We start from the raw sequence: 21,281 nt of genomic DNA, 5'->3' as shown, positions 1-21,281 counted from the left end.
GGTATCTAGAAATCCTCTCCACTGGCTGCCCTGTGGACTCAGAAATTGGGTTTCCAACTATTAGCCTTTGTTTTTGTTTATTTTCATAGAAATTTCCCCTCATTAAATGCCTGATGGCTAGTATCATCTAGCAGATGCCTCTACTGCCAAGTCCCAACTGAGATTCTCCTGGCTTTACCTGAATGAGAAAAGGGACTTCGACTGTTCAAAGAGGGGAACTGACTCGATCTTAAGCACTCCATTTCTTCTCTAGACTCTGCGTGCCCTGGGTACATTTTGGTCTGAGAGCCCTGCTCTCACTTCAAGAATCAGATTCAGGATCAAAGGCTGAGCTTGTTCTCGGCAGCAAAGCCGATGGCCCATGCAGCTGGGACACTTCCTTCTCCGCACCACCCCTGTTCAACTTTATTCTGAGGGAAACTTCAGCACATTTCAGTCGTGTGTCTGCTGGGAGGTAGAGGGAGGCTTGATACCTAAGCCCTTCCAGGAGGACAGGAATTCTTCTTCCTAGGCCTGCAGGGATGGTCTGTCTGCCCTCCTCGAGCTTGGCTGGGTCTTGACAGAGAGTGTGGATCTTAATTAAAAAAAAAAAATCTATCCCATTATTTATTTTCATAATCTTTTTTTAAAAAAAAGAACAAGGTGTTTGTTTTCATTTTTGTTTCTCTGTAGAAGGAGAGTGAGGATCTAGGATTCCCCTGGAGGAAACAGGGGCAATCCTCCTCTGATTGGTGACCTCAAGTGGACACACACAGGCACACACAAGTACATGCACATACGTGTGCAGATACACACACATGCACACACACCTGTGGGATATGATGAGGTTTCTCTTCAAATAACCTGATTAATCTTTTATCCTTTATTTCATAGTACCCCACCTTTCTCCTTTTTCTCCTTTCCTTTTTGCCTTTGTTAGATGCCCAGGCACGCCACAGTACTAGGCGTTATCAGTACTAACTCACATTCCTTTCCTTATTTGGAAAGAGGACTAACTTCCTAGATCATTACAGACACCCTTTACCCCTCCTCTCCTTTTTTTTTTTTTAACTTTCCCACCTTATCTAAAAAAATCAAATGTTTAGCCAACCGGGATTAGTTTAGATTGTACGACCCAACCCCAGCCAATGGAAGAAGGTACAGGGGTAGGACTTGTGCCAGAAATAAAGGGTTTCGTGTCCCTTTGTTCAGGTGTGCTCTCATGGCGACTGGCCAAGGAAGCACCCCTCTTCACAGAAGTAAAATTGCTTTGCTAAGAATCTTTTGTTCGAGTCTTCAATTTCCTTAGGAATTTGAGCGTTATTTCTAACACACCCTTGAAACCCCCCACACTCTCACAGATACATACACGAAGGGCACATACCCCCACGCCCATGCATGCAGGCTTAACACACATAGCACACGTGAACACATATATACACACACGCGCGTGTTCTTGTCTGGCTTTCACCTCTGGGGCTACAGAGATTGGAGGAAATCAGGAGAGGAGACAGGAGGAGCCAAGGGGGAATATGGCAGTAGAGTGGAGGGGTCCATTAAGAGGAGAGGCCACACTGCTCAGGAGACCAAGGAACTTCCTTTCCTGCCGCGACTCTCTAAAATCTTACATTTCTCTTCCTGGACTTGGGAATCGATTCTCCAATAATTAAACAGGTGGACTCCAAGTTTATGTCTTTCTGGGAGTTGAATTCCTGTGGAGACTTGAGCTGAACATATGAGTTCTCTGTGGACCTTCTGGACTCTTCTTGCCTTCAGTGATAAGGGAAGAATGAGGTACACACTTGGGGTTCAGATTTATATGGAGACAAACTTTATTAGAACAGGAGGCAAAAAACAAAAAATGGAGGGGATCGGTGTGGGAAAGAACCACATATGTTGACGTCCCCTGAACACTTACAGAACTATCCCCCGTTCTTCCTCATCTCTAGTCATGAAAGTGGTAGATTTGCTTAATTAGTTATTTCCTATCTCTTTACACTCTCGGGGAATGTAAGGGGTCACTGGACTTCCGCTGAAGCCACCTCAGAGCTGGGGTGGGCAAGTGTGTGGTGACTACATTTGTCTTCTTGTGGCTATGGAGATGAGGTTTTATTACTAATGACTCACTCATCCTTCCTGCAGACTAGGGCTTCTCCCCTGTGTGTGTTCTCTGGTGACTGAGGAGGTCTGCCTTCTGGCTAAAGCCCCGCCCACACTCCCTGCAGAGGTAGGGCTTCTCCCCTGTGTGTGTCCTCTGATGACGAAGGAGGTTTGCCTTCTGGCTAAAGCCCCGCCCACACTCCCTGCAGAGGTAGGGCTTCTCCCCTGTGTGTGTTCTCTGGTGATGGCGGAGGCCTGAATTATTGCTAAAGCCCCGGCCACACTCCCTGCAGAGGTAGGGCTTCTCCCCTGTGTGTGTCCTCTGGTGATAGCGGAGGCCTGAATTATTGCTAAAGCCCCGCCCACACTCCCTGCAGAGGTAGGGCTTCTCCCCTGTGTGTGTCCTCTGATGACGAAGGAGGTTTGCCTTCTGGCTAAAGCCCCGCCCACACTCCCTGCAGAGGTAGGGCTTCTCCCCTGTGTGTGTTCTCTGGTGATGGCGGAGGCCTGAATTATTGCTAAAGCCCCGGCCACACTCCCTGCAGAGGTAGGGCTTCTCCCCTGTGTGTGTCCTCTGGTGATAGCGGAGGCCTGAATTATTGCTAAAGCCCCGCCCACACTCCCTGCAGAGGTAGGGCTTCTCCCCTGTGTGTGTCCTCTGGTGACGGTGGAGGCTTGAATTATCGCTAAAGCCCCGCCCACACTCCCTGCAGAGGTAGGGCTTCTCCCCCGTGTGTGTCCTCTGGTGATAGCAGAGCCCTGAATTATTGCTAAAGCCCCGCCCACACTCCCTGCAGAGGTAGGGCTTCTCCCCTGTGTGTGTCCTCTGGTGATAGCGGAGGCTTGAATTATCTCTAAAGCCCCGCCCACACTCCCTGCAGAGGTAGGGCTTCTCCCCTGTGTGTGTCCTCTGGTGACAGCGGAGGCTTGACTTCCGGCTAAAGCCCCGCCCACACTCCCTGCAGAGGTAGGGCTTCTCCCCTGTGTGTGTCCTCTGGTGTATAATAACATCTGATTTATCACTGAAACCTTGCCCACACTCTCCATACTTGACTTTTGCAATTCTTGAGATTCCTACTCCCACAAATAATTTGCCTGTGTTCTCTGGATTCACTTTCTGGCCTGTTCTGTACTCTTCTTCCATCATTCTTTCTCCCACTCTAGAGCTCCCCATTTGTCCTTTGGGTGGGCTAGAAAAGGCCCTTGAAATCTCCTTCGGCCATGTCCTTTTATTCAAGAGTTTGGACCTTTCTTTGATCTCTTGACCTTTCGTTTTGTCATTACAGCTGCGTGGATCAGAATATTGCTGCTCCTGATTCTGATCCCCTGAGCAGAGATTCTCTGGTTGGAAGAGTCTTCTTGCAGATGGCCCTGGGAAGTTCTGAGTGGAGTGATTGCGTTCCACATGTTGACTGAGAAATTTCTGACTTGAAAAGGCCAGACAGCATGAGGGACATGGATGGATCTCTGGCTTTGGTTCTGAAAGAGGAAGTTTTTGGTCAGGGTAGATGTTTTGTTCAGGCCTTACCACATATGAAGGTATGAAGATCAAATGAAGAACCAAGCATTCTTCATATGTTAACAATGCAAGCTCTCTCCCACCAAGTGCTGGATGGACCTTTACAGTCCATTTTCCGTTCCACTTTTATTCACTACATCTTAAAAAAAAATCCAGAAATCCCACATCTTGAGCCTTTTCTATATATCAGCCAGACTAGGTAACCTCAAACAGCATCAGGGGCAGTGTCATTCCTTACATAGATGGAACTGCAGCGACCTTTCCCCCACATTGCAGGTATCTTCCAAGTCCTATAAAGCCTTCCCTGATCACCCTCTGCCACATCCTCCCTCCTTGGTCCCTGGGCACTTTTGCTAACATGAGGTCTTCAGCTATTTTATTCTACTGAGAAATAACACTCTTGATGACTTAGGTGAGATTGTCCTTAGTGACTTCCTAAGAGGGAAAAAGGATCTATTAGGAGCACTCAGCCTGGAGATTCACAAATGTAGTTAAAGAGAAGCTGTGTGAGCAAATCTGAATTTGCGTCTCCTCATTCAAAAGGACATATTTGATTGAGGACTGTTATGTGCCTGGTTCTCCATCAGGAAGTGAGATTCAGGTTGGCCAACACAGAGTTGTCCAGGTCCCACTGACTAAAGGACTCTGGGTCCTGCTGCCCCAACTAGGTGCATGGATTGCTTCTATTTCAGATTCCACAAATCATAAAATGAGGATTTGCTCTTTCTCAGGCTGCACATCAAGTATTCATGTTTGAGATATTTCATTCAGTCTGAGCCCATTTCAAATACAATAGGAAGTGTTTTTTCAAAATATATCCCTACTCAGGCTTACCTCCATGCTCCCCACCTTCATCCTGCCCACCATTCTCTCTCACCTGGAAACTGAAGCAGCTCTGAGCAGATGACCCACTGCAGCCTATTTTCCAAAAATGAACCAAAGCTGAACTCTTTCTGGCCTTAGGACCATTGCACTAGCTGTGCCCTGTGCCTGGAACCCTTGGCCCACAGGCACTTGCACTTCTCAAATGCTGTCTCCTAAGAGAAACCTTCCCTGACAATCTCCTGCAACACTCTACTCTCACCTCACACTGATCCCCAGGTATTCTTTCTGGATTCATTTTCTTCAAAGCACTAATCACTGTCTGATATTACACATATGTCTGTATGTAATCATATGGCTACCTAATTCACATGTCATCTGTTCACGAGCAGTTTTTCTGATTGTCTGGATCAATGTGTATTTATACTTCCTGCGACATCGTATGGCACTGAGTAGGAGTTCACATGACAGCTAATTGAGATAATGAATGAATGAATAACAACACATGCATATCATTAAGAAATATTAAGGAAATGCCAGAAGAAACTACCTTGTTAGGAGAACTGGTAGGTGTTTGAGAACTTGATTTTTGTCTTTAAGTCTTTCAGCACTCTATGCTGTTATATACTTTGTGCATGAAGTACTTAGAATATAAAATCGGAACAAAGATTTAAAAATATAAAAATTGTTCCATAGAGGCAAAGGTATATAACATGAATCTTTAATTTTGGAAGCCACTGATTTGAAATCTTACTGACTTTAGACAGCATTTTACTCTTCCCAAGAGTTAAAACATGAAAACTCTCTAGGTTAATTGTTTCTTTCCTGTCCTTTTAAAAGAGTAACAGTGATGCCTACCTCTCCCTGCCATGAGCTCTTTCTTCCACTTGCTGCCCCATTTGATGCCCAGTTCCTGGCCATACTCATCCCCATACCAGACCAGCAGTTCACAGCCTGGCCTAATGACTCGGCAGGTTCTATAGAAGATCTGCCTGTGGTACTGGAAGGCCACCAGGTTCTGCTCTTCATCATCCCGGGCACAGTTCACATACCTGGGGTCAAGGCAGGCAAAGGGAAAGAAAAGAGGCAGTGAGTTCCCAGTATCTGTCAGATCCAGGTCTGACCCATCACCTGCTGGTGAAGGCCTCCATGGTCTAGTGCTGACCACAACCCCACCACTCCTCCGGTAACCTTCTGCTCATTCCTAAATCTCTTTCACAATGTCATATGAACTTGCACTTCTGACTACAGTGCTCATCCTGCCTAGAATGCTTCCCTGCCATGCCTAATCAACCATTTTTTCAAAGCCCAACTCCAGACTTACCTCCACCTTGATTGGCCATGAAACACATTGACCTCTAGCTTCTCTAAACTCTAAATTAATTCTGTTTGATACCACAGAACTTGGTGCTTGGTATATTTCTTATGTAGTCTGCTTCTAGATTAGTGCACATCATTCTACACTCAGCCCAAGTCCATCTTTCTTTGACAAGCCTTCCTCTAATCACCCTATAGTTCACTCAGGTACCATTCACCTGACTTCCCCAGATTCCAAGAGAAACTTAGAAGTCTCTTTCTCTTGGCCCAATAACATAGAACAGTAATAGTTGATTAATTTTTCTATTCTCTGATAGAACGAGAGCCCATTGTGGAAAGGGTCTGGGTCATCCTGCAGCTCTCTTCTGTTCAAGTAGTGAACGTTGCTTCCTAACCTGGAACATACTAAGTGCTTAATAAACGTGGATTACATAAACTAAAGCATGAATTCAGTGTCCCCCGTGAATCTAGACTTCTCAAGGTTTATCTTGGTGCCTCAATTTTGTCTAGCATACATATTTATGTTTTGATACCAATAAATCATAATATCTATATTTTTAATTTTTATTTGTAAATGTTGATGGTATAAAACAGCATTGTATGGAGAAAAATAGAAGTAGGGGATGTGAAAATCATTGAGGGAGGCATGATGAGAAGGAAGGAAATCCAGGTTTGTGAGAAATGAAGGTTTTATCTGAAACTCAGAGAGCTACTGGCCTTACCTCATCCAGTTGGCCCAGGATTTATCTTTTCCATCCACATACTCATAACAGTTTCTCCCCTTGGTGATCTGAGTTTCAGAAAAATAAGGTAAAGGCTTTTTAAAGGGTAAAAATCAGAAGAATTATTTTACTCCACTGTCATCTATGGCCTTTGGGCATACATAAATTCAACTGCCAATTGAGACCACATGGTATCATCTACACATCTGAGTTGGTTTGTCCAATCAGAGCAGAAGCTCCACAAGGGAGGATGCATTTCTTTGTCTTTGTACCACTCTGCTCCCACATACCCTTTGATTTCTAAACAAGAATTCCATGTTCCTGCAAAAACCCTTGAGTACACAGAGCTAACCATGTTATCCCTACCTATACCCTAACATGTAGAAGGTGATGTCCCACCAAAGGCACAGAAGGGATGTGGGAAGACAGAACAGGGGAAACGGTAGGCTCTTCTTACCAGCCAAGAGTATCCATTGTTGGCTGCCTCTTCGTCCTGTGTAATTCGGCCCTCATAGGGGCCAAAGTGCAGACCCAGCGGCAGATCAGATGCCTCATTCCATACTCCAAGCCCGGCCTGAGGGATGCCTGATGGCCCAATTCTCAGCCCCGGGGGCAGACTTAGGGCTGAACGGTTAGGATGCCCCTTTTCCACTGCACTGTCCTTTATAAATGTAGGGGGCCCATGAGCAGCACAGCTGTCAATGAAGAAGTTCTGACACATCTCACAATCTGGAAGTGAGGGAAGCAGCGATTAGGAAAGTTGTAATGCATGTTCCTTCATATAAGAGCTTCAAAAAGAGCTTGGCACTCACATCATTCAGCCCCAATCCTGTACTCTAATTCATTAGAGAAAGGGAATGATTTGTGGGTCAAATGATGAAATTATTTTACCAGGACGTAACAGCAAGCTGTGTGAGTGGCCAAAAGCGTCACTTACAGAGGTAGTCATCATCCTGCGGCTCGCTGACCTCTTTGTATGCATGACCCTTTCTTTCTCGCAGACTATACATCTTTCCTTCAGTCTCCTTCCTCCTGAGTTCTAGGTTGGAGAAGAGTAGATGGGTAAAATTGGGAGTCTGGGGTGTCCATCCTTGTTTCATAAGAAAATGTGAAATCTCCTACCATCAAATTAGCATCTAACTTTCTACATACTCTAGTCTCCCCCTCTTCACTGCTTCAGAGAGACTCAGGCCCCACACCCACACTGACTGCAAATGCCTATTCAATTTTAGTTTCTGGCTATTCTTATTATCCCATTAACCTCCCAACCTTTCTGCTTACAAAATGGTTTATTCATGCATTTATTCATTCAGAAAATATTTCTTGAGGGCACATTACATCTTAGGCATTGAACAAAGGCCTGGACATACAACACTAAGAAAGTATGTTCTCTATAGGGGATCTTCTATAAACTAGTAGACATGTGATGGAAGAGGAAATGTAGAAACACAGAAAAGAATATCTATTATCAGAGGGGTGTTTATTGGACACCTTGCATGTATCAGTTCATTTATATTTAATTTAATGCTTTCAAACAATGTTCTTGGTCTATATATACTTGGTCTCATTTTACAGATTACCATTCAGGAGCTCAGAGAATTTATAAGATTTGCCCAAGGCCCCAATGCTTCTCTGTGGATTATAACCCAAGTGAGTGACTTCAAAGTTAATGTTCTTCCGTGCTATTCAATACTGTATCCAAGGCTGGGCATGGTAGCTCAAGCCTGTAATCCCAGCATTTTGGGAGGCTGAAGTGAGCAGATCACTTGAGGCCAGGAGTTTAAAACCAGTCTGGTCAACATGGTAAAATCCTGTCTCTACTACAAAAATCAGCTGGTCACAGTGGCGCATGCCTATAATTCCAGCTACTCAGGTAACTGAGGCAAGAAAATGGCTATTTTCATGGAGGCAGAGGTTGCAGTGAATCGAGATCGCGCCACTGCACTCCAGCCTGGGTAACAGAGAGAGACTCTGTCTCAGTGAACAAATAAATACATAATTTTAACAAAATACTGCATCTACCTTCTGGTCTCACAGTTGAGTCCAGCTTAAGCCCAGGCCTATGCAAAGTCCACCCCACATAGGTAGACCATACTCATCAACCTTTCTAGAGGACATAGAGAGACTAAAGTCCCCCCAAATATTTTTTCTTACCCAGTTTTAGTCTAGAGTGCTGTCCAGAAGTCCTTGCTTCTCCAGGAGGGGACACTGGTTTCTGAGCCTGCTCTGAGCCACTTGTATTCAGTAAATTTGCCATTCCTGACACTTCTTTCAAACTAGATTCATTATTGAATGATGCCTTGGGCATTCCCTTTAATGTGAGAATCACATATTAAAAGACAACTTGCATTTCTTTAGTTCTTTATGGCTTGCAACATGTTTTCATATGCATGACTCTAGTTAATGTTCAAACCTTGGAAATATCTAGAGTGTCTAAACACTGGAGAGAAAAAGAAGGTCTAAGTGAGTAGCGAATCTGGGACTCTAACCCATATCTTAAGGCTCTTTCTTTCAACTTTCTTTAAAATGTTCTATGTAAGTTAAAGGGAAGGAGGAAGAATACTTGGGAAGACTAGCTGGAGAATCAACAAGATCTGTGAAAGAAGCAGGTAAGGCCGGGTGTGGTGGCTCACATCTGTAATCCCAGCACTTTGGGAGGCTGAGGCGGGCGAATCACGAGGTCAGGAGATAGAGACCATCCTGGCTAACATGGTGAAACCCCGTCTCTACTAAAAATGCAAAAAATTAGCTGGGCGTGGTGGCGGGCGCCTGTAGTCCCAGCTACTCGGGAGGCTGAGGCAGGAGAATGGCGTGAACCCAGGAGGCGGAGCTTGCAGTGAGCCGAGATCGCGCCACTGCACGCCAGCCTGGGTGACTGAGCGAGACTCCGTCTCAAAAAAAAAAAAAAAAAAAAAAAAGCAGGTAAGAGCTTACAGAGAGAAGGAGGGAATCTTCCATAAAATAGTAGACTGTTGATGGAAGGGGAAATGTAGAAAAGCACAGAGGGACAAAGCACATCCGGAAAATGAGGTAGTACGGTTGGGAACAGAACAAAGAGATGACTGGCGAAAATATATCTAGACAACTAAGAAAGCGATGTCAAAGTTGCATGTTGCCATATCCTGGAAAGAATATTTGGCTTTGGAATTAGATTAGTTAGTTCCTGTACCAATTCTGCTAATTCTGCTTGTCTGCTTGCATAAGGGTGTATTGTTAGCTAATTCTCTTTTTTTTTTTTTTTTTTTTTTTTGAAGGAGTCTCACTCTGTTGCCCAGGCTGGAGTGCAGTGGCACGATATCAGCTCACTGCAGCCTCCACCTCCAACGTAGAGATTCTCCTACCTCAGTATCCTGAGAAGCTAGGATTACAGGCATGTGTCACCATACCCAGCTAATTTTTGCATATTTATTAGAGATGGGGTTTCACTAGAATGACCAGGATGGTCTCGAACTCCTCACCTCAAGTGATCTACCCACCTCAGCCTCCCAAAGTGCTGGGATTATTGTCATGAGCCCCCGCACCCAGCCCATGCTAATTCTTTATTTTATTTTTATTTTTTTGAGAGGGAGTCTCACTCTGTTGCCTAAGCTAGAGTGCAGTGGCACAATCTCAGCTCACTGCAGCCTCCACCTCCCAGGTTCAAGCTATTCCCCTCCTTCAGCCTCCTGAGTAGTTGGGATTACAGGTGTCCACTACCATGCCCAGCTGATTATTGTAGTTTTAGTAGAGATGGGATTTCACCATGTTGGCCAGGCTGCTCTTGAACTCCTGACCTCAGGTGATCTGCCCACCTCCACCTCTCAAAGTGCTGGGATTACAGGTGTTAGCCACTGCCCCTGGTGCTAATTCTCAATATTATAGTGAACATGAAAGATAATAATGCTCACCAAAGTGTTCTTTGAGCTACTTAATATGGTATGAATATGAGATTAATGATTTTTCTCACCAGGCGCAGTGGCTAACACCTGTAATTCCAGCACTTTGGGAGGCCAAGGCAGGCAGTTCACCTGAGGTCAGGAGTTTGAGACCAGTCTGGCCAACCCCGTCTCTACAAAAAATACAAAAAACTAGCCAGGTGTGGTGGCGAGTGCCTGTAATCGCAGGTACTTGGAAGGCTGAGGCAGGAGAACAACTTGAACCCAGGAGGTGGAGGTTGCAGTGAGCTGAGATCGTGCCACTGCACTCCAGCCTGGGTGACAAGAGTGAAACTCTGTCTCAAAAAAAAAAAAAAGGAAAGGAAAGGAAAGGAAAAAGAAAAGAAAGGAAAAAAATATTTTTTTTCTCACAGGTGGGGGGTGGTTCACATCTGTAATCCCAGCACTTTGGAAAGCCGAAGTGGGAAGATGGCTTGAGCCCAGTAGTTCTAGACCAGCCTGAGCTACATGACAAAACCCCGTCTCTACAAAAAACATAAAAATTAACCAGGCATGGTGGTGCATACCTGTGGTCCCAGCTACTCAGGAGGCTGAGACAGGAGGATCGCACTAACCTAGGAGACGGAGGCTGCAGTAAGCCGAGCTTGAGTCATTGCACTCCAGCCTGGGCGAAAGAGCCAGACCCTGTCTCAAATCACCCACCCCACCAACCCAGAAAAATAACAAACAAAAATTATCTCATAGTCCTGATATCTCTACAGTTGAAATCTAACTCTAAGATATTTTTAGCACTCCTTGACCCTGTTACTTATAGTTTAATTCATAAACTTGGAATCAGTCATTCAGAAAACACTAAGGAGGCTCTCAGAGGCCCTGAGCTGGGCTTGGGAGTTCTGAGAAAAATCAGATATGGACTAGACTCCTAAAGAGCTCACAATGAAGAGGCAGCAGGCAGGCTAAACGAATAATTCCAGACAACATGACAGTTTCCTAAGTGGAGCCCAGAGGAAGGAGTTGTTACTGCCTTCTACAGGAATGAGCATTTGAAATCAATTCCAGAAGAATATTATTTTTACTTAATAGGGTGTAACCTATATGAAGTCCTAAACCATTTTCTTATTTGTTGTTTCTCAGTCTTCAAACCTGAAACTCCTCAGGGCTGGAAGCTGCTTCCTCTGATCAGAATGGGTCCCTTATGAGGGTAAGGACCCTATCTCCTTCTGGGACCATCCACAATGTGAATGGTCTATTTGCTTGGAAGCTTCCCTTAATCAGAGTGTTTTAGTGCAAATCTCACTTTACCATAACAGAGGAAAACTGAGGTTCAAAAGTCAGTTGGATGAATTATGTAAGACATATGGGTAACACAGCATAAATTTTGTAAAACTATTAAACTTTTAATGATCTTATAAGTGCTTTAGAGAAAGAGTTTTGGATTAGACTGCACCAACACTGAATGTGATCCCAGCGATATAATTGAACATTTTTTACCTCAGTTTTCTCATCTGTAAAATGGCTATAGTTATAGCATCTACTTAATAGGTACTATATGTAAGTTGAATAGGAACTTTATGTAAAGTTTATTCACTTAAAATGCTTAAAATAAAGTCTGAAAATACTGAGAAAATAACACCATGGTAGCGATTGTTGTTGCTGTTCTTCTTAACTCTTAAAATAATGATGATGTCAGACACTGTGCTAAAGAGATCAGGAAAGGAAGGTAATAGTCCCTATGATAGTCTGTACATTCTCCTTCTTTTACCTGCGTTTGGATCTATGAGGAAGGTTTCTTGTTAACAGGATTTGGGAAATACTTACCTTCTGGTGTTTACTCTGTTCCACTCTTACGGCCATCCAAGGAGGTTTAACTAAAAGGTGATGAGAAATCAGTGGTTTGGTTGGTAAATGTTTCCAAACTCTAGAGATACTCTCTTTTATTACTTTTTTTTCTTTTTGAGATGGAGTCTCTCTCTGTCGCCCAGGCTGGAGTGCAGTGGCACAATCTCCACTCACTGCAACCTCCGTCTCCTGGATTCAAGAGATTCTCCTGCCTCAGCCTTGCGAGTTGTTGGGAACTACAGGTGTGTGCCACCACACCCAGCTAATTTTTGTATTTTTAGTAGAGACAGGGTTTCTCCATGTTGGAGATGCTGGTCTTGACCTCCTGACCTCAGGTAATCCACCTGCCTCATCCTCCCAAAGTGCTGAGATTACAGGTGTGAGCCACCATGTCTGGCCTAACTCTGGAGTTTCTCAGTAGAGACAGAGAATTCTGAATCAGAGAGTGATGATTCCAAGTATTATCCAAAGGTGATTTGGAAATGTTTTCTGAAGTATCATTAAGGCCTATGCTTCTATTAGAGGCATTGCTAATTTTCTTAACATTTAAAAAAATAGACAAAACTTCCTGTTTGTTTCCTCCTATTAAGGTATACCTAATAAGGTATCTATTACATTAATTTTTAAAATGTAAATTGACTGACCTTTCATGACAAACACACTGAACAAGCTAGGAATAGAAGGAAATCACCTCAACATAAAAAAAGGTCATATAAGAAAAGTCCTCTTTTTTTTTTTTTTTTTTTTTTTTTGAGATGAAGTCTTGCTTTGTCACCCAGCTGGAGTGCGGTGGTGGAATCTCGGTGCAAGCTCCGTCTCCTGGGTTCACGCCATTCTCCTGCCTCAGCCTCCCGAGTAGCTGGTACTACAGGCACCTGCCACCATGCCCGGCTAATTTTTTATATTTTTAGTAGAGACGGGGTTTCACCCTATTAGCCAGGATGGTCTTGATCTCCTGACATCGTGATCCACGCACCTCAGTCTCCAAAAGTGCTGGGATTACAGGCGTGGTGACGGGCACCTGTAGTCCCAGCTACTCAGGAGACTGAGGCAGGAGAATCACTTGAATCTGGGAGAAGACGGAGCGAGGCTCCATCTAAAAAAAAAAAAAAAAAAAAAAAAAATGAAACTGTAAAGATTTTTACCAAAAAATTGTTAGAAGTAATACATGAATTCGGGCCGGGCACGGTGGCTCACGCCTGTAATCCCAGCACTTAGGGAGGCCGAGGTGGGCAGATCACGAGGTCAGGAGATGGAGACTATCCTGGCTAACATGCTGAAACTCCATCTCTACTAAAATTGTAAACAATTAGCTGGGCGTGGTGGCAGGCACCTGTAATCCCAGCTACTCGGGAAGCCGAGGCAGGAGAATGGCGTGAACCTGGGAAGTGGAGCTTGCAGTGAGCCGATATCACGCGGCTGCACTCCAGCCTGGGTGACAGAGCCAGACTCTGTCTCAAAAAGAAAAAAAAAGAAGAAGTAATACCTGAATTCAGCATACAAAATCCACACCCCTAACAGTTGTGTTTCTATTTACTAACAATGAGCAATCCACAAAGGAAATTAAGAAAAAAATCCCAACCACAATAGCATCAAAAAGAATAGAATAATTACGAATAAACTTAACCAAGGAGGCAAAAAACTTGAACACTGAAAACTACAAAACGGTGCCAACAGAAGTTTAAGGAGACACAAATAAATGGAAGGACATCCTGTGTTCATGGATTTGAAGATTTAATATTGTTAACATGTTCATACTGTCAAAATGATCTACAGATTCAATGTCATCTCTATCAAAATGCCAATGCCATTATTTTCAGAAATGGAAAAATATCCAAAAATTCATACAGACTCTCTAAAGAAGCAGAATAGCCAAAACAATCTTGAAAAAGAAGAATAAAGTTGAAGACCTCACACTTCCTGATTTCAAAGCATATTACAAAGCTACAGTAATCAGAAAAGTATAGTACTGATATAAAGACAGACATACAGACCAATGGAACAGAATAGAGGCCAGAAATAAACCCTTGTGTATATGGTCAGATGATCTTCAGCAAGGATGCCAAGACTACACAATGGAGGAAAGGACAATCTGCAAGAAATGGTGTTGGGAAAATTGGATATACACGTGCAAAAGAGAAGACAGACTCTTACCACATATCTCATATAAAAATTAACTCAAAATAGATTAAAGACTATTTTATCTTTAAAATGTAAGACCTATAAGTACAGAACTTCAAGAAGAAAACAGAGGAAAATCTTCATGACATTGAAATGAACAATAACTTCTTGTATATGACACCAAAAGCATAAGTAATAAAAGCAAAATTAGACAAGTAGGACTACATCAAACTTAAAAACTTCTGTGTAACAAAGAAAACATTCAACAGAGTGGCAAGACATCCTATAGAGTGGAAGAAAATATATGCAAATCACATATCTGATAAAGGGTTAATGTTGCTGAGTGAAGTGGCATGTAACTATAGTTCAGCTATTCAGAGGCTGAGGTGGGAGGATAACTTAAACTCAGGAGTTCAAGACCAGCCAGGGCAACATAGTGAGACCTCTGTCTCAAAAAAAGAAGATAAAGAGTTAATATCCTGGCCAGGCGCTGTGGCTCATGCCTGTAATCCCAGCACTTTGGGAGGCCAAGGCAGATGGATCATCTGAGGTTAGGAGTTCATGACCAGACTGGCCAACGTGGTGAAACCCCATCACTACTAAAAATACAAAAAATTAGCTGGGCATGGTGGTGTGTGCCTGTAATACCAGCTATTCAGGAGGCTGAGGCAGAATGATCACTGGAACCTGGGAGGTGGATGTTGCAATAAGCTGAGATCACACCATTGCACTCCAGCCTGGGTGACAAGAGCAAAACTCTGTCTCAAAAAAAAAAAAAAAAAAAAGAATTAAGATCCAGAATATATGAAGAACTCCTATAGTACAACAACAACAAAACAAATAAATAATGAGTGCTATGGACTGAATTTTGTTTCCCCCAAATTCATATGCTGAAGCATATTTAATACCTCAATATGATAGTATTTAAAGATGGAGCCACTGGTAGGTAATTAGGGCTAGGTGATGTCATGAGGGTGGGACCCTTAGGATGACATTAGTGCTTTTGGCCGGGCGCAGTGGCTCATTCCTATAATCCCAGCACTTTGGGAGGCCAAGGAGGTGGGCGGATCATTTGAAGCCAGGAGTTTGAGACCAGCCTGGTCAACATGGTAAAACCATATCTCTACTGAAAATACAAAAATTAGTTGGTGTGCCCCTGTAGTCCCAGCTATGTCGGGGGCTGAGGCAGGAGAATTGCTTGAACCCGGGAGGTGGAGTTTGTAGTGAGCTGAGAATGCACCACTGAACTCCAGTCTGGGGCAACAGAGTGAGGCTGTCTAAAAAAAAAAAAAAATCTTCTAGTGGATAGTATTGCTTTTATATGAAGAGGAAGATATTCCTTCTCCTTCCTACTGTGGGCACACAAATAATTCATGTAAATACACAGTGAGTTGGAGGCTGCCTACAAGTCAGGAAGAGAGCCCTCACCGGAACCGAACCATGCTGGCACTCTGATTTTTTACTTCCAGGCTTCAGAAATGTCAGAAAAGAAATTTCTGTTGTTTAAGCCACCCAGTGTATGGTATTTTCTTGTGGCAGCCTGGGCTGACAATGGGCAAAAAACTTGAATAGAGATTTCTCAAAAGAAGATACATAAATGGCCAAGAAGCATATGAAAATATGCTTAACATCACTAATCATCAGGGAAATGAAAATTAAAACCACAATGAGATATCACCTTATTCTGTTATGATAGCTTCTGTCAAAAAAACAGAATATAGCAAGTACTGGCGACAATGTGGAGAAATTGGAACACTTGCTCATTGTTGGTGGGTGGATTAGTCTGTTTTCTGCTGCTTTCCTAGAATGTAACAGAGTAGGTAATTTGTGTGGTTTTTTTCTTTGTTGTTGTTGTTGTTTTTGAGACAGAGTCTCAATTCTGTTGCCCAGGCTGGAGTGCAGTGGTGCGATCTCGGCTCACTGCAACCTCTGCCTCCTGGGTTCAAGTGATTCTTGTACTTCAGCCTCCCGAGTAGCTGGGATTATAAGTGTACTCCACCGCGCCTGACTAATTTTGTATTTTTAGTAGAGATGGGGTTTCACCAAGCTGGCTAGGCTGGTCTCGAACTCCTGACCTTGTGATCCACCTGCCTCGGCCTACCAAAGTGCTAGGATTACAGGCGTGAGCCACCACGTCTGGCCCAGAGTGGGTAATTTATAAGGAAAAGAATTATTTGGCTTGTGGTTCTGGAGGCTGGGAAGTTGAAGAGCATGGCACTGGCATCTTGCAAGGGGCTTCAAGCTGCATCATGACATGGTGGAAGGGTAAGTGTGCAATGTGAGACAGAGAGAAAGACAGGGAAGGGCCCAACTCATCCTTTTCATCAGGAACCCACTCCTGCAATAACTAACCCACTCCTGTGATAATCGCATTAATCCATTCATGAGGTTGGAGCTATCATTACCTAAGCACCTCTTAAAGGCTCTACCTCTTAATACTGTTACGATGGCAACTAAGTTTCCAATACGTGAACTTCCACACATTCAAACCATAGTAGTGGGAATGTAAAATGGTGCAGACACTGTAAAAAACAGTATGGCACTTCCACAAAAAATTAAAACCAGAACTACCTTACGATCCAGAAATTCCACTTCTGGTTATACAATATAGTAAAAAGAATTAAAAACCGGATCTCAAAGAGATATTCGCACACTGATAGTTATTACAGCGTTATTCACAATAGACAAGAGGTAAAGCAACCTAATACCCATTGACAAATGAATGCATTTTAAAAATGTGGTATATACATGGAGAGGAATATTATTCAGACTTAAAAAAGAAGAAAATCTTGTCACATGCTATGACATGGGTGAATCTTGGGGACGTTATGCTAAGTGATTAAATAAGCCAGTCACAAAAAGAAAAATATTTCATGGCTGCTTCTGCGTATATGAGGTATCTAAAGTAATCCAATTCATAGAAACAGAATTGCAGTTGCCAAGAGCTGGAGGGAGGAGGAAATAAGGTGTTATTGTTCAATGGGTATAGAGTTTTAGTCATGCAAGATAAAAAGTTCTAGGGTTCTATTGTACAACAATGTGCTTATAATTAATAAAGTTGTACACTTAAAAATTGTTAGAGAAGTAAATATATGTTATTTTATTTCTTGCCACAATAGAAAATAAATTGACTTAAGCTGGGGATTTTAACTGAGTTCAGATAAAGATGTATAGATGTGTGATAAACCACAGGAGATAGATTCCCTCTAAAGAGACATTCTTTTCATGTCAAAGCATTTGCAGAAAAGCAAACACTGGCCTTTCATACCTCTTATGCTACTTTTAGGTCCTAAGGAATCTAAAATTCATAGATGGGGAAACTGTAGACTGAATCCAAGTTGCTTTCTCTAGTTTGGGCAGATTGACTCTTTTTACTTCTAAACTCTCCTGACCAAGAAGTAGAAGAGAAAATGAGCTTCGCACTTTCATTTTATAATTATGGCACATTATTTTATTTACCTGATGCTGTCTCTGGTCAGTGACATATGGGAAAGATCAGTGAAACTAAACAGCTCTCTCAAACCCACTCCAGAATTGAGACAAAGAAGTAGATTCATTTTGGTATAAGAGGATCATATAGTATGATTAAATGTACATAAATGATGTATCTTAATATTATTTCTTCTTCTAAGATATTTAATTCAATAACTAAACTATTATGAGATTGGCGTTAGAAAGATTTTTTGTGGATTTACAGTTTAATTATATTTTCTTTAATTGTTCTATGATTTATTAACAGTGTTTAGCAAAAACAATTTTTTTTAAAAAAAAAAATGACAAATTTTAAACATATAGAAAACAATGGAGAATAGTACTGGAAAACCCATACATCCATCACCATTCAGTCCAATGTCAATATTCTGCCACAACTGTTTCAGGTCTTTTTATGTTTATTTCAAAATTTAAAAACAAAAATAAAAACAAACAAAAAAACTAACCAAACCACAGGGAAACCACCTGCCAGCCCTTCCTCCTTTTGTTGTGATAATAAATGGTTTGAATTTGGTATTCTTATTCACATTTAGATTTTATGCATTTACCACTTATTGTTATATCTATAAATACTATACATAGTTTACAGGTTTTAAAACTTTATATGAGGCCAGGTGTGGTGACTCACGACTGTAATTCCAGCACTTTGGGAGACCGAGGCGGGTATGCCACTAGCCTGGCTAATATGGCAAAATCCCATCTCTACCAAAAATACAAAAATTAGCCCGGCATGGTGGCACGTGCCTGTAGTCCCAGCTATTCGGGAGGCTGAGGCAGGAGAATCATTTGAACTTGAGAGGTGGAGGTTGCAGTGAGCTGAGATTGTGCCACTGCAATCCAGCCTGGGCAACAGAGCGAGACTCTATCTCAAAAACAAAAACTAATCGACAATGATATATGAATAACCTCTTACTGTATACACTGTCTTGCATTTTGCTTGTTTGTTGAACATTTATGTTTTTCAGGGAAAACTCTTTTTCCTTTGTTAAATTCTGAAATGTAGCTGAGACCTAAACCCAGGCTGGTTTCAGGAGGTCACATTTTTCCCCCCTGAGACCGAGTCTTCTCATTCTGTTGCCCAGGCTGTAGGGTGGTGGTGGCATGATTTTGGCTCACTACCACCTCCGCCTCCTGGGTTCAAGCTATTCCCCAGCCTCAATCTCCTGAGTAGCTGGGATTATAGGCACCCACCACCACGCTCGGCTAATTTTTTTTTTTTTTTTTTGTATTTTTAGTAGAGACGGCGTTTCACCATGTTGGCCAGGCTTGTCTCGAACTCCAGACCTCGAGTGATATACCCTCCTCAGCCTCCCAAAGTACTGGGATTATGTATGTGAGCCACCGTGCCTGGCCAAGAGGTCACTTCTAAATCTTCCTGGGGTCTATGCACTGTGGTTCATGTCTGTAATCCCAGCACTTTGGGAAGCTGAGGTGGGAGGATCACTTGAGCCCAGGAGTTTGAGGCTGCAGTGAGTCATGATTGCACCACTGCACTCCAGCCTGGGTGACAGAGTGAGACCTTGTCTGTAATAATAATAACCATCATCATAATCATCATCATCATCCCAGCACTTTGGGAGGACAAGGCAGGCAGATCACTTGAGGCCAGGAATTCAAGATCAGCCTGGCCAACATGGTGAAACCCCATCTTTACAAAAAATATAAAAATTAGCTGGGCAAGGTGGTGCACATCTGTAGTCCCAGCTACTTGAGAAGCTGAGGTGGGAGAATTGTTGAACCCGGAAGGCAGGGGTTGCAGTGAGCCGAGATTGCACCACTGTACTCCAACCTGGATGACAGAGCAAGACTCTGTCTCAAAATAAATAAATAAATAAATAAATAAATAAATAAATAAATAAATAAAAATAGGCCAGGCATGGTGGCTCACAGCTGTAATCCCAGTACTTTGGAAGGCCAAGACGGGTAGATCACCTGAGGTCGGGAGTTCGAGACCAGCTTGACCAACATGGAGAAACCTCATCTCTATTAACAAAAATTACAAAAAATTAGCTGGTCATGGTGGCACATGCCTGTAATCCCAGTTACTTGGGAGGCTGAGGCAGGAGAATCGCTTGAACTTGGGAGGTGGAGGTTGCAGTGAGCCAAGATCACACCATTGCGCCCCAGCCTGGGCAATAAAAGCGAAACTCCATCTCAAAAAAAAAAAAAAAAAAAAAAAATTCCTCCTTCCCTTCCCTCTTACCTTGCTGTCTAGGTGTCCATTCTTCATCAGAATCTTCTGTGTCATCCACCTGGAGTTTGATGGCCTGCCTTCGGTGACACATGAAAGCTGGTCGAGTGGCTCTGAGACCTGAAAAGAATCAAAAATTTTGTTCTAAAACGGAAGAGCTGGGAGGAGGAACAAAGGGCAGTGGCAATGGAAGGCACCACAAAGCCAGTGCTGCTTAGTTTGCTGAGCTGGGAGAGTCTTGAAAAAGGTCAAGATGTGACCTCTGCATGGTCAGTATCCACACTCAGTCCTGCACTGATGCAAAAGAATAAAATTTCCCTCCAGATTTGTCTCCATGCAAAAGGGAATTGTGGGCAGATGCCACCACCAGAGAACTAAAATAATATAGGGACCAAAGACCTGTTTTATGTCTCCCAGACTGGTCTGTGCCCAGCACTTCCTGTTACCTATAGTAATCAGTGCATTATAGTTCCTTTTCACATTCCTATAGCGAGTTTTCTCCCAGTCTCCCATCTCTGCCCATTCTTCCTTGGTGAAGTATATGGAAATGTCTTTGAAGGCATCTTTGACCTAGAGGAAGTAACAGATTCTATCAGTGATTTACTAGTACACATCAAGCTGGTCCTTTTCCTCTACCCTGTGTATAGGGCATAGCCTGGGGCCTCTGGGAGTCTCTGTGAAACATAAAGACCTTCCCTCCTTCTCCAGATTGTGTCCCATTTAACTGAGCAGACGCTGAGCATTCCTAGCTCTCTGCTGACACAGAGCAGTCGCTGATGCTAGTGTTCTTTTCTCCCTGATGTCCTGCCCAGGACCAGCTGCCCCCATTCCATGCACATTCAGACAGGGTCACCCAAGGGTACAGGCCAGGAGTCTGCAGCACTCCAGAGATCAGCTCCTGACAGGAGTCTGGCTTCGCCTCCCTGACTTCTCACCGTGGGCTTCCGCTCTGTTCTCTCTGTGTCTTCTTCTGGGCTCTCCTCTTGGGACCTTTCAGGGCTCATGGTGCTGGGACTGTCTAGAAGGCCTTGCTCCAATTCCAAGTGTGGGCAGGGCTCTGAGTCTCCTAGCTCCTAGGCCAAAGGCTCCTGTGGAAGGAGAAGGTGCTGAGAGCAGGCAACAGCCCTGAGCACTACCCAGAACCAGGCTCTGTCTTCTCCATCTGGCTGGGGTGTTCAGAGCAGAAAGATGTGGGTTCCTGGTGAGGTCTCAAGCACCCCAGGGAGGTCTGGGGGTACTGATGGGATGGGAAGGCCTCCACTGGCCATGAGCTACCACCTAATATAAGCTGGGTTTTGTTCTTT

The 21,281-nt window shown here is 43.4% G+C and overlaps 1 protein-coding gene across 1 annotated transcript; it reads right to left on the bottom strand.

Moving 5' to 3' along the window:
* Positions 1 to 1,925: 1,925 nt before the first annotated feature.
* Positions 1,926 to 20,981, bottom strand: PRDM9 (PR/SET domain 9). Its single transcript, XM_028849361.2, has 10 exons — positions 20,913 to 20,981; positions 20,424 to 20,547; positions 19,990 to 20,097; positions 12,153 to 12,202; positions 8,614 to 8,770; positions 7,397 to 7,498; positions 6,917 to 7,188; positions 6,460 to 6,527; positions 5,279 to 5,472; positions 1,926 to 3,558 (listed from the first exon to the last, which is right to left on the bottom strand). The coding sequence occupies exons 1-10, from the start codon at positions 20,979 to 20,981 to the stop codon at positions 2,123 to 2,125; spliced, it is 2,580 nt and encodes an 859-aa protein (XP_028705194.2). The 3' UTR covers positions 1,926 to 2,122.
* Positions 20,982 to 21,281: the final 300 nt, after the last annotated feature.

The sequence above is a fragment of the Macaca mulatta genome, chromosome 6 (genome assembly GCF_049350105.2).
Source record: "Macaca mulatta isolate MMU2019108-1 chromosome 6, T2T-MMU8v2.0, whole genome shotgun sequence".
Classification (NCBI taxonomy): Eukaryota; Metazoa; Chordata; class Mammalia; order Primates; family Cercopithecidae; genus Macaca; species Macaca mulatta.
Note: the sequence above shows the minus strand (reverse complement) of the source record. Positions and strands in the feature narration are given on the sequence as shown.

Coding starts and splice junctions, on each gene's coding strand:
- PRDM9 (XM_028849361.2), bottom strand. CDS start 20,981: ATGAGCCCTGAAAGGTCCCAAGAGGAGAGCCCAGAAGAAGACACAGAG. Junction 7,499..8,613: donor GCACTCTAGACTAAAACTGG/GTAAGAAAAAAT, acceptor TCTCCAACCTAG/AACTCAGGAGGAAGGAGACT. Junction 6,528..6,916: donor ACAATGGATACTCTTGGCTG/GTAAGAAGAGCC, acceptor TCTGAAACTCAG/ATCACCAAGGGGAGAAACTG.